Here is a 16,984-nt window from a genome sequence, read left to right as displayed (position 1 = left end):
AGGTTTGGTATGAATGTTGAGTCATGTCTCATGAAACAGCCATGAATGCTTTATGTGCAGTTCATGACAGCTGCTATGAATGTGTTATGATAATTTTAACATTACTTTAATTATGGATCAGTTGTCACATTTCTGTATCTGTAAAAGTACAAATAAGAGCAGTAGCCTAGACAGCTCAATGGAGGCATAGACCTCTCCAGAATAAGTCCCGCCTCCGTAACATCCGTATCCATCCAACTTCCGGGCGTGGATTGTCTATGGGAAATAACATGGCGTTTCGAAATATCATACCGGTAAAACATCTGTAGGTAGCGAAGTTAAAAAAGCTGGTGGGCAGATAAGCCTACACACTTCTGACATATAGTTTCCACTGGATTTTTTGATCGTCGGTGCCGTTTAAGTAGTATACTATAGACTATACTACTTAAACGGCACCGAAAATCAAAAAATCCAGTGGAAACTAGATGGCAGAAGTGTGTAGGCCAATCTGCCCAGCAGCTTTTTCTACTTTGTCACCTACAGAGTTTGACAGGTACGATCTTTCAAAACGCCATGTTATTTCCCATAGACAATCCACGCCCGGAAGTTGGATGGATACGGAAGTTAGGAGGCGGGATATATTCTGGAGAGGTCTATGGCTTTGGTAAGAGTGTGGGCATCATTGATTTCAGAATTCTAATTGGCTGCAGGCATGTCTGTAGGCAGAATCGGATTGGTTGCAAGGGCATATGTTTCATTGTTTTCAGAATTCTGATTGGCTGTTGACATGTCTGTAGACAGTATCGGATTGGTTGCAAGAGAGTATGTGTCATTCATTTCAGAATTCTGATTGGCTGCTGGCATGTGTGTAGGCTGCATCAGATTGGTTGCAACTGAGTAAATCAAAAGGGAATTGATGTCCACAGGTTCAGTGGTACTTTCATAAATCTGATTGGCTGACTGGGAAGAAGCAGGTTGCTGTTCTGGGATTTGATTGGCTGTGGTGTATATGCTGATGACAGGTGAACTGTCCTGATGATTCTTCTGATTGTTTGGAGTCGGAGGAGTTTGGAGTTTATCTGCACTGCTGTCTGTGTCTTGTATCTCTGCATAGATGCCGTTGTTCTGGGCAGAAAGAGACCAGATATACCTCATTGCACACCAGAGAAGAACTGTGGAGTGAAAATAGTCTTAAGGACACACACTTACACAAACACACACACATGCATGCCTATGTGCACACACACAGAAATACCGATACTATAGCCAGCAGAAAGCTCCATACCTCTTCTGCATTACTGGGGTTCCTTTGTGATGATTGAGGTGCTGTAAGTGACAAAAAATAATGTTTCATGTTTGCAGTACATGTTTGAAGAATTGCTAAAATAGAGTCACATTTAGTCATCTTTGAATACACTTGAATGTGTGTGTGTGTGTGTGTGTGTGTGTGTGTGTGTTACTTTCTGTCCTCTTCGCTCTGGTCCTCATCAGTATGATGGTCAACACCACTAGGCCGACCAGAACAGCAGCTGCTAGTCCTCCATAGAGAGATGCTTTCTGCCCTGTAAGGACATCTGATTACAGACTATCAAACAGTTACATTTTACATTTATTCTTTACACGTTTTATCCAAAACAACTTACATATGTCAGTTATACCGCTAGGGACAACATCATGTCTGGACGAGCTATGCTCTCTTACTACAAGGCCTGCTCGATCCAAACACTCTCATCCATGGCTAAATGATACCCTCCGTTCGCAACACACCAAACTCAGAGAAAAAATGGCACAAATCTAAACTAACTGATGACCTCAAAAACAACCAGACACTATCCTCCTTTTCATCCAGCAACACTGCTGCTAAGACGGCCTTCTACAATGACAAAATCAACAGCGCCACAGACACTCAGAAACTTTTCTCAACCTTCAAATTGCCATCCAGCCTGACTATGGATACCCTGGCTTCATTTTTTACAAACAAAGTGGTGGCAATCAGCAGTCAATTATCCACATGCACAAGACGCGACCGACACATATACTGCACTCCTACAACCTCTGGCGGCTCCTGGAACATCTTTTTTCAGCATTCTCCGAGAGATTCATCTAGACTCCTGGGGCCGTATTCACAAAGCCTTTTATCTTACCATAGGAGGTGCTATGGATGACATCATTACTCATGCACGAGCTTGACTGAAGTGACCACCTTGATTGGCTGATGATTGTAACGCGGGAATGATTCCAAACACCTCCCTTACGATGATGAGTGACAGGTGACAGGTCTGAGAATGCGTGCGCTACACAAGGACAGAAGATGATGAATAACTGAATAAAAAGGCCTAGCCTAAATGAATCAAGAGTAAGGCAAAACAAATAGCCTAGTAGCCTAATGTAACATACAGATTGATGCAGTATCTTTAACATTATTAAACTAATCTGTCACCATAGCCTATGCCTATGCCTACGTTTGCAAAGAGGAGAACATTTTAATTTGATTCTCAATGAAACGTTACATTTAATGTACATGTTGACAATGAGTAGCCTAGTTTTGGTTGTTGTTGGTGCTGTTATTGCATCAATTAGATAGATAGATAGATAGATAGATAGATAGATAGATAGATACTTTATTGATCCCCAGGGGAAATTCAAGGTCTCAGCAGCATACATACAACACAAAAACATTCTTTAACATCAGAAAGAGTAATTAAAGTATATAATATACAAACACAACTAAGCAATAAGGACAGTAGAAGATAAAGAATATGCTAAATATACTAAAATACAAATTATACTAATTAACACTTAATACAATATATAAAAATATACTAAAATACAAATTACTAAAATACAAATTATACTAAATAACACTTAATCTAAGTCATTCTAAAAACAGTATCTACATAGTGGTGATTAATCAATCAGAGGCGCTTGCAATGACTGAGGCAGGGACTGAGCCTGTGATTCTCTGTGCATAGTAAGATATGGTAAGGTGCTCTAAGGTGCTCTGTGCGAATGAGTGTCATGGTGGTAGTGCAATGGTGATAGTGATAGTGGTCATGGTGATAGTGCAAATGAGTAAGTCCAACAGTGCAACAATGCAGAAGTAAAGTAAAGTCTATATATCTATATATTTAACTATTTAAGAAAATGTATAAGTGTGGCCACAGTTCGGCTGTGGCATGGAGGGGGGGGTTATGCATATGTGCTAATATAGCACGCAAACAGTGAGGCATAAAGACAGTGGTACAAGTGGCTAGTGGACAGACAGTACCAAACATGGAGGGGGTGAAGAGGCAGACAGACTATGCAGAGAAGTCTATCTCTCCTCTTCCCTTAAGTGAGGCATTGAACAATTCAATGGCCCTGGGGACAAATGACTTTCTCAGTCTGTCCGTTGTGCAAGGCAGTGAGTGAAGTCTCCAGCTGATCAGGCTCTTCTGCTTAACAATGGTGCTGTGGAGTGGGTGACACTCATTGTCCAAGATGTTGATCAGTTTGTTCAGGGTCCTTTTGTCAGGTAGTGAAGTGATGCACTCCAGTTCAGCTCCCACTACAGAGCCAGCTTTCCTTACCAGCCTGTCAATTCGCCCCGCATCCTTCTTCCTTGTGCTTCCTCCCCAGCATACTACTGCATAGAAGAGGACGCTGGCAACAACAGACTGGTAGAACATCCTGAGGAGCTTACTGCACACATTGAAGGACCGCAGCCTCCTCAGGAAGTACAGCCTGCTCTGCCCTTTCTTGTAGAGTGCATCAGTGTTGGCTGACCAGTCCAGTTTATTGTCCAGGTGGACACCCAGATATTTGTAGGTGCTAACCACCTCCACATTGACCCCATCAATGTGGACTGGTAGCAGAGTGGGCTTAGACCTGCGGAAATCCACCACCATCTCCTTGGTCTTTGAAGTGTTAAGTTGAAGATGATTGAGTTTGCACCATTGCACAAAGTCCTCCACCAGGCTCCTGTACTCCTCCTCCTGCCCGTTCCTGATACACCCCACAATTGCAGTATCATCAGAAAACTTCTGCATGTGGCATGACTCGGTGTTGTAGCAGAAGTCAGATGTGTACAGGGTGAACAGGACTGGAGATAGCACAGTTCCCTGTGGCGCTCCGGTGCAGCAGATCACAGTGTCAGAGAGACAGTTATTCAGTCTGACGAACTGTGGTCGCTCGGTCAGGTAATCTGTAATCCAGGTTACCAGGTGAGCGTCCACACCCATCTGCAAGAGCTTGTCTCCCAATCTGAGGGGCTGGATGGTGTTAAAAGCACTTGAGAAATCAAAGAACATGATTCTCACAGCACTTTTCCCCTTATCTAGGTGGGAATGTGTCCTGTGTAGAAGATAAGTGATGGCATCGTCCACGCCCACTTTCTAGTAATGCCTACAATGCAAAATGGTTTCCTCGCGATTGGAAGCTCCTGTAGCCGCATAGGATTTCAAAACATTGCGACGTGAAATGCCACAAAAAGCAGTTTGTGAATAGGTCTTAGTGAGTTAGGAGTCCTCTCGACTTTTTTTAAGCTGTCCCAGACTTAGGTGCTACTTTTAGGTCTAAAATGCTTCGTGTATTACTTTTAGTGAATAAAATTAGGAGTCCTAAAGTTAGGAGTGACATGCCCATTATTTTTAGGAGTTGCTCCTAAATTCGCCAGTTAGGAGCTACTTTTGGCCTTAAAATTCTTTGTGAATACGGCCCCTGATTATTGTATCTTCTTTTTGAATTTGTGTGAAACCAAGGTGCTACCTACTGGCCCTGCATATTATGTACTACTGCGTCTTTAGTAGTTTTAGAGGTTTTGTGTGGACAAAGTCATTTCTAAAAACTATGGCATGTGGACACAAAACATTATTGAAAACGGAAATAAAAAAAAATATTGTTTTCAAAACCTTTCGTTCTTGTGTGGACGGAGCCTTTGTCACACAGACCTGCAAACATCCGAATGCAGCAGTCAAACCCAGGTCAGATTTCAGTTTTTTGAGACTTGTGTGTGTGTGTGTGTGTGTGTGTGTGTGTGTGCGTGTGTGTGTGTGTGTGAGAGAGAGAGTCAATCCATGTATAATTTTCCTACCTGCTTGTGACTGTGTTGTATTTGAATTCCCTTGTACAGATGTTGACTCTGGTGCTCTTGTGTTTCTGGATGAGTGTGTGTCACCTGTATGGATAGTACCAAACACATTTGTGTGTGTATGTGTTAGCAAACACATTTGTGTGTGTATGTATGTGTTTGTGTGTTTGTGTTCTTTTGAGCATTAGATGACAACAATGATGGGTCCAGTTCTCCTGAAGGCTTATGATTGCAGAGAACTACCTTCTCAGACTCGTTGTAAGTGTTTACAATCAAACTAAGGCAAACGTTCAAAAAGTGATGTGTTAAAAATTACACATCTGCTGAGTGTGCTCAGGAACAACCCATTTTGTGTCAATTTCAATACACAATTGTGTGCCTGGCTGGATGTAAGACAGATTTCAGTTATCTCAAAAAAATTGGCAGCATGTCGGAATAGCAGCATGTCGGAATAGCGGCATGTCTGACAAAAAGCATGTCGGAGTGGCAACATGTAACCAAACAAAATATGTATTTGTAAACAATGTTTTTGTTTGTTTGCTTGTTTTTTGAGGCAGAGGTGGACTTCATAGGCTATGAAGAATGAAGTTCCAATTACGAGACAAAAAGTCCCAATTGCGAGAAAAAGTTAAAATTGCGAAAGTCGCAATTCAGCATATTTTTTTTATTTATGTAGTGGCAGAAACGTAGCCTAGAAATCTAGACGCACCCTAGCGGCGGCAAATTAATTTGCTCAGCCTGTACGTCTAGTATCGAACCATAGGAATTTCTATTGGCTTAACACCGTGGATGTTCTCCAATCACAGCGCTCTATTTCGTTAGAGAGTCTTAAGGCGGGCTTAACAGGATAACGACATCCTGCGACGGTGAACAAGGAAGGTGGCTATGGCGAACGAAGAGCGGTTGTTTGAATCGGCGTTGGCGTCAACTTTGGAGGAGTTGGACTTGTGCTTTTCTTTGAAAGTAGAGCAACACAATGCACTTAAGTCATTCCTTTCGAAGAAGGATGTATTTGCCGTTTTGCCGACCGGATACGGATATGGTCGTAGCGCTGGCCTATTGCATGCCTAGGCAGTTTGAAAGACAATTCTCTGCCCGCCCCTTGGATTAAGCAGGTGAATGATTCGATTCCAGACTATACATTTCAATGATATAGGATGGCCCGCCAGGCTAGCAGAAACGGGCTTCCATATGGTAAAGTATGTGTTTCGATAAATAATTATGTCAGTTAACTCCTCCACCTACCTGTAGGGCTTTGGTGTGCTGATGTACTTCCTGTGGTCAGTGGAGGTTTGGAGGTGGGAGGAGCTAAAGGAGGGGGTAAAACAGAGGAGGGAGGGACTAAAGGAGAAACAGTAGGGAAGAGGGGGTTGGTTACAGCAAACCCTCATAGAAACTAAATATCCCGCAGAGCTATATAAAACATGTTATATATAAAACATGAGCTATATTACTGACATTAATGTTCCTGAGAAAGTGACTCACCCTGCTTCACCTCCAGCCTGAATTCTGTATACATGTAATCTTCCTTATTATCCGTATACACAGCAGGTACACACCTGTATGTCCCAGCATCCTCTGTGTTCAGGCTGTGTATGGTCACCATAATAATTTTCACATTTGAGTCATGATAGAGGGAGTATCTCCCTTTGGTATATTCGGTCCCATTTTTGTTAGTTGTTTCAATGACAGTTTCTCTGTTGCTCATTTTCATCAGGCAAACTGATGTGGGGTCATATTCTTGAGGATATTCACAACTGATGTGTACGTATCCCCCAACAGAACCCTTCATTATATGAACACAGCATACCCAGCTCACATCTGATACATGGAGAGAAGAAAAGGTGTGTGTGAGGAGAGCTGTATTGATCAACTTTTATCAAGTCAACTTTTAAATGAAATATCATATTATATTACAATGTATATATTACAAAAGATACAACAAACTATATATATATGTATACCGTATAAAGACATCAAAGACATGTACACTCATACTGACGCTGATACTTAACCTATAAATGACCAAACCACACAGGAAACTGCCCTTTCTCTCTGTACATCACTTCCTGTTTTTTATGACAGTCGTCCCTTCTTCTGGTGTAATCGAGCAGTAAGTCCTAATGACCAATAATATCACAGTGGCCTACTGGTTAGGGCTTCGGGCTTGTAACTGAAGGGTTGCCGGTTCAATCCCCGACCAATATGGGGATGTGGGTGGGGGAAGTGGTTGAGCTCTGCTCTCCCATGCCCACATCCACAGCTGAAGTGCCCTTTAGCAAGGCACCTAACCCCTCACCAGAGTTGTATAAAGTATCCGAAACCCAAACTTGAGTTGAAGTACAGATATTTGATCAGAAAATGATTAAAGTAAAAGTAATCTATAAGCATACCGCTTAAGTAAAAGTCTTAAAGTATCTATTATTTACAGTACTTAAGTATGACAAGTAGCCCATTCTAAAACATACTTAAAGAGAAACTATGCAGTTTTGGTAATTTCTTCGCTGTTTTCTCGCTTTTTGCTTCTTTTTCTTCTCTGTCATGACGAATGTCTGAGAAACTCCATCGCCACCTTGTTCTAGCCGGTGCCTGGCGTGTATGTGTTTTAAATGCAGTAGAGCAATTCGTTACACTTCCTGAAACTGAGGCCGTCGGCCAGCCGGCCCAAAGTTGCAAGGGTGTTTTTTCCGCTCACAGACACTAGGAGGAGGTGAGACGGCCACCATTCAACCCGAAAAAATTCCAATGACTCCGAAGCTGTTAAGTTAAGGTAAATTAAGCTAAAAAACCGGCATAGTTCCCCTTAAGTAGAGAAAGTAAAAGTACAAAGTACTAGTAAAACCTTTCGAGGCCAGGTGGGGTAACCCCCCCCCCCCTTCGCTATGCTTTTAATGAAAAAGAGAGCAGTCAGAACTTTGGATAGGCTATTAAGTTCATGCAGCATCTTAAAACTTGTACTTATCTTAAAATTTCTACTTACCGGTAGTTACTTTACATCTGTGGCCCTCACTGCTCTGCACTGCTTAGTGTGTGCTTCACCTCACTGTGTGTTCATTACATGTAATTCACGGATGGGATAAATGCAGAGACCTTGTATACACAAGTATACTTGGCCTATAAACCTGATTTACATATACATTTACATGTGACACTCACCTGAGAGCAGGAGCAAGATGGAGATGAAGCCCCTCATGCTGATCTAGATTAAAAAATATATAAAAAAGTGAAATGCCTGACCTTTAATTTAAAGACAGTTCTGTAAAATGTGAAATTGACAAACTGATTACTCTCTTGTTACCTTTATATAACCTATAGATCTGACTGAGGATGTATTCATCCTTTCAGATCTTTTTTAAGATGATAAAACCCGTCAGCTGTTCAAGTTTACGGCTTCTCTTTGAAATATTGCCACTGTCTCAAGGTTGCACTTTGCACTTACCGTGGGAGGCTTTTGTGGCACGTGTGTGTGTGTGTGTGTGTGTGTGTGTGTGTGTTTGAAGTTCAAGTGGCCTCAAAGGAACCCACAGAGGAGAAGCCTGAGCATGACTTCCTGTTTGTTGTCAAATCAAGTCAGTTTTATTTATATAGCACATTTAACATGCACAGAGTGCAACCCAAAGTGCTCCACATACAAGACATTGTCATTGACACATAACAAAAGACAATAGAGGCCGGACGGAACAGCGTAGGCCGACTTGTAATCAGAAAAAAAAGTACTAGGAATAACACAAAAACTATCGAAAATAACGTAAATAAAGAGTGAATACATTTAACTAGACAAATAAATACAAAAAACTAGATGTACCGCAGAGCGGTACAAAATATGACCGCCGCCCAGTCCAGCACATTTTTTCCACAAAAAGAAATCACGCTGAAAGGCCTATATGATTCTAACTGTCTCACTAAATTGCATTATCCACACTCAATTCTCACTGATATCTGCTAGACAACAAGTACCAAAACATGATTAGTTCATAGATTTCACATGTAAAATTAATTTTATACAACCCCACCTCCATCTTGCCTGTTCATAATTCTGAGAAATTCTTGAATTGTGTGCATGTGTGCATGTACATGTTTATGTTATGCGTGTGTGTGTGTGTGTGTGTGTGTGTGTGTGTGCGTGCTTGTGTGTGTGCCTGCGTATGTACCTGTGCATGCAAGCGTACATATGTCTACTGTGTGAGTATGTGTCATACGTATGATTACGGTGAATGTATGTGTGTGTGTGTGTGTGTGTGTATCTGTTTGTGCACATGTGTGCACATGAAATGGGTTAACATGACCCCTGGAGGCAAACATACGGAAAAAAATGGTCATCCTAGGCCCTACAGTTCTCAAGATATTCACAGAGAACTGTGTCTGCCCTACCCTCCTTTCGGGGGTCCAGTCCAGCGGGGGGGCTACAGATCAAAACGAAAAATTACGGTTCCATGCTATCCATGTGGGGGTACATGCCCACCAAGTTTTGTGTACCCCGGTCTTTCAGTGTCCCGGGAATCCTTGTTGGTGTACGTCACTAAATGTACACATAAATTATTTTATTGTAAGGCCCCCCATGAACGAAAGTACACAAAACTTGGCATGCATTCGGAGGGTGTCATAATGATCCTACACTTTTAATTTCGTGCAGTTTTGACCATGTCAGCCAGAGATATTGTGATGAAAACACCTAATTTTTTGCTTTTTAATTTTTAACTAGGTGGCGCTATACATGAAATAAGTGGTAATGGGATGGGTTGACATGCCCCCTTAAGACCAACATACATAAAAAAGGTGGACCTCCTAGGCCCTACGGTTATCGAGATATTCACAGAAAACTGTCTCCGGCCACCTACAGGCCAGTTGGTGTATAGTAACATAAATTAATTTATTGTGTGGCCCCCCATGAACGGAATTCCACGAAACTTGGCGTGCATACAGAGGGTGTCATAATGATCCTACACTTCCAATTTTGTACAGTTTTGACTTTGTTAGGTCACAGATACCTTCAATTACAACACCTCATTTTTACTTTTTTGTGTTTAACTAGGTGGCGCTATACATGAAATGAGTGGTTATGGAATGGGTTGACATGGCCCCTTGAGATCAACATACAAAAAAAAATTGGTCCTCCTAAACCCTACGGTTTTCAAGATATTCACAGAAAACTGTGTCTGCCCTACCCTCCTTTCGGGGGGTCCAGTCCAGCGGGGGGGCTACAGATCAAAACGAAAAACGATGGTTCCATGCTATCCATGTGGGGTTACATGCCCACCAAGTTTCGTGTACCCCGGTCTTTCAGTGTCCCAGGAATCATTGACTTCGCTGCGCGGCGGTCATAATTAACAGAACATTACATAAAATGACCAACATTACATAAAAACAAACAAAAACATGATGCCAGAAGGAGCGGCGTGTCTCGCCAGCGCCCCCGTAACGTAGCAGTTGTAGTCCTTTGGTCAGTCTGAAAACACCTTCCCTGTACCCTTAAATCACTCAAAATAGCAACACATACATAGAATACAGATGATCAATTTCATTCAAATTAGATTATTTGACGTGGAGCTATTTTATATCAGTGGCACATTTGGACCAATGATATGTCTGCCTGTTGTACAAAACACCTGATTACAGTTTTTTTATTACTTACACATCAAAATCAATAATATTACACTATTATTAAAACCTCACACCTGTGGATCAAAACATCTGCCCAAAATGATGCTTGCTTCTTGTCACTGTATTCACTGTCCAATCAGATTAAAGGCATAAAAGCCAAACCGTTTTGATTGCTACAGGTAATCAAGTCAAGCCTGCTGATTTGTTGCTGGCTTTTGAACAATGAGCCTGGCGAACTTATTACGCCATTTAGACATAATATATACGTATTTAAACCATCCACTTCAGGGTGTGATCGATGAAGGTGTGCAGGGGGCATACAGCTGGATGGATTTGGTTGTGTTGTCTTCTGGACACGTCTTTCTTCAGCCTTAGCCTTACACAGATGTTTCCTGTGACACAGAGCACACACACACACACACACACACACACACAACACACACACACACACACACACACACACACTTAAATGGAGTTCTACAGTCTCCTTCAGTACACTATTGTATAGCTATTTTACTTACATCTTCATTGTTTTTGGGACTTCCACATGTTGCATTGGACACTAATGAAGACAACAAAATATAACACTATTATAGGCCTACAGCCATTTTTACATAAAACTAGTGCTGTCAAACGATTAAAATTTTTAATCACGATTAATCGCTGAATTCCTATAGTTAATCATGATTAATCACATATTTTATCATATGATTATTTTGCATTTCTGAACTTTCCAGGAGTCCATATTAACAATAAAGCAATTATTGTTTATCTTGATTGGGATTCAAATGAAAGCAAAGCAAGTTACTGTATTAACTGAACTTTAAGACATAGGTCTATTTGATTATTTCAAATCAAATTTCAAAAGATGTGCAGCAGACCTGAGGCAACACAATATATTCTTCAGAAATATAGCTGATATAAACTGAAATAAATGCTACTGCAGAAGTGCATGCACAAAATGTAGGCCTACACACATTATAAAGGGCATAACAAACAGAAAATATTATATTCATACTATATTCATTATCTTTGAGTTCAGTTTAAAATAAGGAACTTTTCAACATGAGTGCATTGCCATTTTATAGGCCTACAGTATATGGTGCACTGTCACTTGCCACACACATCAACGTTGTATTGAAAAGAATGGAATCTAATGTAAATGAATGTCGAAAGCAGAGTGGATCTCAAATAGTAGCAGCCAAAGAGGAATGTTGATAACAGAACAAGTGACGGTGAAAAAATCTTTGGCGGCACACAACTAATGCGTCAGCCTAGGCTACTACTCTTTGGCCGGCTCGTTAGCCCAATCAAGTGTGTGCAGCATGCCTTTACGTAGCCTACTAACAGCGCATCATCATAAAGATACATTTGATCTGCATCACGCCCCATTTTAGCAGAAAACACATTAACATTATACCATTGAAAGACAGCTAGTAATCACACGTTGACGTTACATCTAGTTATTAATTCACAGGACATTCAATCATTTTACTAACTTGCTAGCTTGCTAGCTTGGGCAGCCGTTGCCCACTGGTTAGCACTTTGGACGTAACCGGAGGGTTGCCGGTTCGAGCCCCGACCAGTGGGCTGCGGCTGAAGTGCCCTTGAGCAAGGCACCTAACCCCTCACTGCTCCCCGAGCGCCGCCGTTGTAGCAGGCAGCTCACTGCGCCGGGATTAGTGTGTGCTTCACCTCACTGTGTGTTCACTGTGTGTGCTGTTTGTGTTTCACTAATTCACCGATTGGGTTAAATGCAGAGACCAAATTTCCCTCACGGGATCAAAAAAGTATATATACTTATATATATATACTTAGCTAACTGTGGAACTTCAGTATAACATAGCCAATTATCTCACCTAGTTGTAGGAAATAGGCTACGTTCATATTACAAGTGATAGAATGAATGTGTGACTTATGTTTAGTTGATGTTATGACATGTAAAGTTAAGCTTGCTGAACTTAATTAGTCAGCCACAGGCAGTTTGACTGTGCCTATCGATAGATTTGTGACACTCCTGTAAACTGAAGAGAGCAAAACATAGGAACATGGTCACATTAATCCCATAAACACACAGATAACTCTTACACCAACCTTATTTTGTGCCTTTTATTCATGTTTGTTTCAAGATTTAGTAAGTTTACTATAAGCACGTTTCGCTCTCCACTTTGATGCGGCATAGATTTCCATTATATCAGTCATCTTCCCCCTAAAAGGGGGCGTGTATGCAGCACATACAACGTTCTGTTCCATTCCATTCGTCAGTGCGTATTGTTTAGTTTCCGGTCTGGCTAGATCGGTGTGGTGTTGTAGTTGTTCTAACGTTACTAGTTGTTGCAACAGCATGTGAAAAAACTACAAAGTTTGTTACACCAAAATGAACGTTAATCTCGCGATAAAAAAATTGACGCCATTAAAATAGGTTTCCGTTAACGCCGTTAATAACGCATTTAACTGACAGCACTACATAAAACAAACATGAAGTGTAACACTATTACACTATAAGAACACATTGATGCACTGATATTTAGCTCCATTGATGCATCCTAGATGTTCCTAGGATGCATTAAACTGACACTGATGAGCCTTGCTGCAAGACTAGCGGTCAGCTCTTCTGTCACTAGTGTTGCAGAACCAGAGTGTGTGTGTGTGTGTGTGTGTGTGTGTGTGTGTGTGTGTGTGTGTGTGTTATGATGTCCTACCTTTTTTCCTTTCACTCTGCTTCTCATGAACTCAAAGGTTGAATGCAGAAGGGCAAAGAACAGCACAGCTGCTACAAGTCTCACAAAGACAAATGTAAGATGACCTGCAGAGGAAAAAATAACAGTGATGGGACATGTTTGGTAAAAAGCTCTAAACTCTCCTGAATAAATAGTATAGCACAGATTCACAGGAATTTAATTTCCAATGGTAAATATTCCAATGGTAAAATGTGTGTGTGTGTTTGTGTGTGTATGTGTGTGTGTGTGTGTGTGTGTGTGCACGTGTCTTTTGAATAAATTCTTACAGGAAGAGTTGTGTCCTGTTTTCTTTTGTTTGTGTGTTGTGTGCATTTTTATTTTGCATCTCTCATGTTTGCTTCTCATGTTTGCTTCCTGTTAGACGTTGCTCTCGGTCTATGGGTTATAGGCTCTGTGCACTAGCGTGGTGACCCATTTCCTGTTCGTTGTCATCACTGTCAACAACCACCTGAAGATGAGGGCTTTCATTATAACAAAATGTGTGTGTGGGCATCAGAAATCCTGTCATCTTTATTTTGTGCAGCCACTGTGCACATAGGCTGGCGTTTTTAAGAAAAAGGTATCGGCTTGAAACCGAGCAGAGTGGCGTCAGTGTTCCTTACAGCAACAGGTTTGACGAAACTTGAAAGACTTCTGTACATTGTATTTCTGAAGCACTCATCTTGACAGCGATGTCAACAAACAAGAAAATGGTTTGACGACTTCAAGACAAACACGGAAGTTTGACACTACGCTAGTGCAGAGTATATTGTCTGCTCTCTGCTCATGCTCCTTGTTTTTCCTGGTCTTTGCCCATTATTGTCACCTGTGTCCTGTTCTATAATTAACTGCAGGGTATTTAAATGCTCATGTTTCTTCAGTCTCTGTTCATGACTTTGCAGTAGTGTGCATTTGGGTCCTAACCTTAGAGCTGCACATTATACTCACAGGTGATGTGTGGCTACTAACTATTATTTAACTATTTATTTAAAAATAAAACAAAACAAAAACTAAACATACAAGTAGGTGGAAAGGCTAAGCAGCACAACATAACACACTAGAAACTAGATGTGCCGCAGAGCGGTACAAAATATGACCGCCGCCCAGTCCAGCACATTTTTTCCACGAAAATCAATCACGCTGAGAGGCCTATATGATTCTAACTGTCTCACCAAATTGCATTATCCACACTCAATTCTCACTGGTATCTGCTAGACAACAAGTACCAAAACATGATTAGTTCATAGATTTCACATGTAAAATTCATTTTATACAACCCCACCCCCATCTTGCCTGTTCATAATTCTGAGAAATTCTTGAATTGTGTGAATGTGTGCGTGTACACGTTTATGTTTAAGTGTGTGTGTGTGTGTGTGTGTGTGTGTGTGGGCGTGCTTGTGTGTTTGCCTGCGTATGTGTGTTTGTGCATGTGCATGCATGCGTACATATGTCTACTGTGTGCGTATGTGTCATACGTATGATTACTGTGAATGTATGTGTGTGCGTGTATATCTGTTTATGCACATGTGTGCACATGGAATGGGTTAACATGACCCCTGGAGGCAAACATACAGAAAAAAATTGGTCATCCTAGGCCCTACGGTTCTCAAGATATTCACAGAAAACTGTGTCTGCCCTACCTTCCTTTCGGGGGGTCCAGTACAGCGGGGGGGCTACAGATCAAAACGAAAAACGATGGTTCCATGCTATCCATGTGGGGGTACATGCCCACCAAGTTTTGTGTACCCCGGTCTTTCAGTGTCCCGGGAATCATTGACAGAAATTTGGGCATGCGAAAAAGAAAAAGAAACTACTTCCTCTCTGTTCTCTCACTTCCTGTTTCTCAGGACAGTCATTCACTCTTCTGATGCAATACGACCTAATGTTCAATAATATCACAAATGTGACATCACTCACCTGAGAGCAGAAACAAGATGAAGGAAGTAAAGACTCTCATCCTGTGGTTATGTTTGTGTGTGTGTGTGTGTGTGCGCGCGCGTCTGTATGTTGCTCCCTGCCTCATCCCTACTCCACCTCCTATCCCTCTACTTTACTTAAACAGCTAGTTAATTATGGGTAAAGGTTTACATGTAATTTATTTAAATATTAGGAGTCTGACAAATAAAATAGACCTTCTAAGAGCCTGGCTGGTCTACAACAAGCCAGATGTTATTACTTTGTCTGAGACCTGGCTTAATAGTAATATCTCAGACGATGAAATGAAGCTTGATAAATATACACTGTATAGATCTGATAGGGGTGCGCGAGGTGGTGGTGTAGCCACCTATGTCTTATCACACTTATCCTCAGAGGTTGTCAAACCCAATGAAATTCCTGAGTCCTTTGAATGTCTTTTTATACAATTATGTCTCCATGAAAACAAACATTTGACTATAGGTAATATTTACAGACCACCAAGCTCCCCCTCTGAGTCTATAAAATGTATTGCCAATACCATTAGCTCCTTAAACTGTTCAAAAGAGATGATCATCCTTGGTGACTTTAATCGTAATTGGCTAGACCGTTCGTCTCTTCATGAAAGACATTTTCTTGAGAGCCTTAACTTAACTCAGTTAGTCAAAGAACCTACTCGCGTTGATAATAGATCCAAAACCCTATTAGACTGGATCTTGGTCACCCACCCTGATAGGATAATTAAATCTGGAGTACTTCCTGACTGTTTTAGTGACCACTCTATTGTGTCTTGCATATGGAAAATGAGACTACCAAGATTACCACCTAAAATTATTAAAGTAAGACAATTGAAAAACCTTAATGATGAGCATTTCATTCAAGACCTATTGAATATTAAATGGGACAGGCTTAACTTAATTCCCGCTGTTGAGGATGCTTGGAATTATTTTCACACCGAGGTTCTCCAAGTTATTGATAAGCATGCTCCATGGAGGTCAGTAAGGGTAAAAGGAAGACATCTACCCTGGATTGGTGGTGAACTACTTACACTATTTAAACAAAGGGATAAGGCATGGGGTAAATATTGTTCGACTAAGGACCCTGTAGATTGGGAAACATATAAACACTTAAGAAATATATGTACTACAAAAACAAGGAATGCTAAATCTGAGTATTTTAAAAGTTCTCTATCAAATAACTACAATGATCCCAAGAAATTTTGGAGAAATCTTAATGAGTTATTTAACAAATCTAATCCAAGTGCTCCAGCTAAAATTAGACTTAAAAATGATACTCTTTCTGATCCACTTGCAATAGCTAATGCTTTTAATCAGCATTTTGCTTCAATCTGCAAAACCCAGTCTTCTAATTCCAACAACATCTTAAATATGGCTCAATACTCTTGTAATAGGCCTACCTCTTTTTCTTTTTCAATTATTAGTCCCATTGATGTACAGAGAGCTATATCTGAACTGAAGACAGGCAGTGGTAAAGACTTAGATGGTCTGGAAACCAAGTTCATTAAGGTCGCCTCTGACATATTGTCATATCCACTATCCGATTTATTTAATCAATCTTTAGCCACTGGTGAGGTCCCATTAAGATGGAAATGTGCCAGGGTAACCCCAATCCATAAAGGAGGTGATCCATTTGACCTTAACAATTACAGACCCATTTCCATTATTAGTAGCGTGGCAAAAGT

General features: G+C 41.0%; 1 protein-coding gene across 5 annotated transcripts; it reads right to left on the bottom strand.

The window, feature by feature from the left end:
• Positions 1-617: 617 nt before the first annotated feature.
• Positions 618-8,435, bottom strand: LOC143138388 (uncharacterized). Of its 5 annotated transcripts, none has more exons than XR_012990191.1 (8): positions 8,346-8,435; positions 8,204-8,246; positions 6,533-6,868; positions 6,293-6,388; positions 5,051-5,134; positions 1,440-2,273; positions 1,265-1,305; positions 618-1,151 (listed from the first exon to the last, which is right to left on the bottom strand). XR_012990191.1 is itself a non-coding variant. In XM_076298868.1 (8 exons), exons 1-8 carry the CDS (start codon positions 8,382-8,384, stop codon positions 1,131-1,133), a joined length of 762 nt encoding a protein of 253 aa, XP_076154983.1. In that variant the 5' UTR covers positions 8,385-8,435; the 3' UTR covers positions 618-1,130. The 5 variants fall into 5 exon arrangements, 2 of the variants coding, with proteins under 2 accessions (XP_076154983.1, XP_076154982.1); XM_076298868.1 differs by having other exon boundaries at positions 1,440-1,541; XM_076298867.1 differs by having other exon boundaries at positions 618-1,104; positions 1,440-1,541.
• Positions 8,436-16,984: the final 8,549 nt, after the last annotated feature.

This window comes from Alosa pseudoharengus, unplaced genomic scaffold, assembly GCF_046254945.1.
Source record: "Alosa pseudoharengus isolate Yale_2024_CS ecotype anadromous, Long Island Sound unplaced genomic scaffold, YU_APseudo_1.1 YU_APseudo_1.1_scf_21, whole genome shotgun sequence".
Lineage (NCBI taxonomy): Eukaryota > Metazoa > Chordata > Actinopteri > Clupeiformes > Clupeidae > Alosa > Alosa pseudoharengus.
Note: the sequence above shows the minus strand (reverse complement) of the source record. Positions and strands in the feature narration are given on the sequence as shown.

What these genes read in the sequence shown, in the direction of transcription:
- LOC143138388 (XM_076298867.1), bottom strand. Translation starts at nt 8,384, where the DNA reads ATGAATACATCCTCAGTCAGATCTATAGGTTATATAAAG. An exon ending in CATCTTGCTCCTGCTCTCAG is followed by an intron (nt 6,869 to 8,203) that starts GTGAGTGTCACA and finishes TCCATGTATCAG; the next exon opens with ATGTGAGCTGGGTATGCTGT. An exon ending in CAGAGCGAAGAGGACAGAAA is followed by an intron (nt 1,306 to 1,439) that starts GTAACACACACA and finishes TGTCACTTACAG; the next exon opens with CACCTCAATCATCACAAAGG.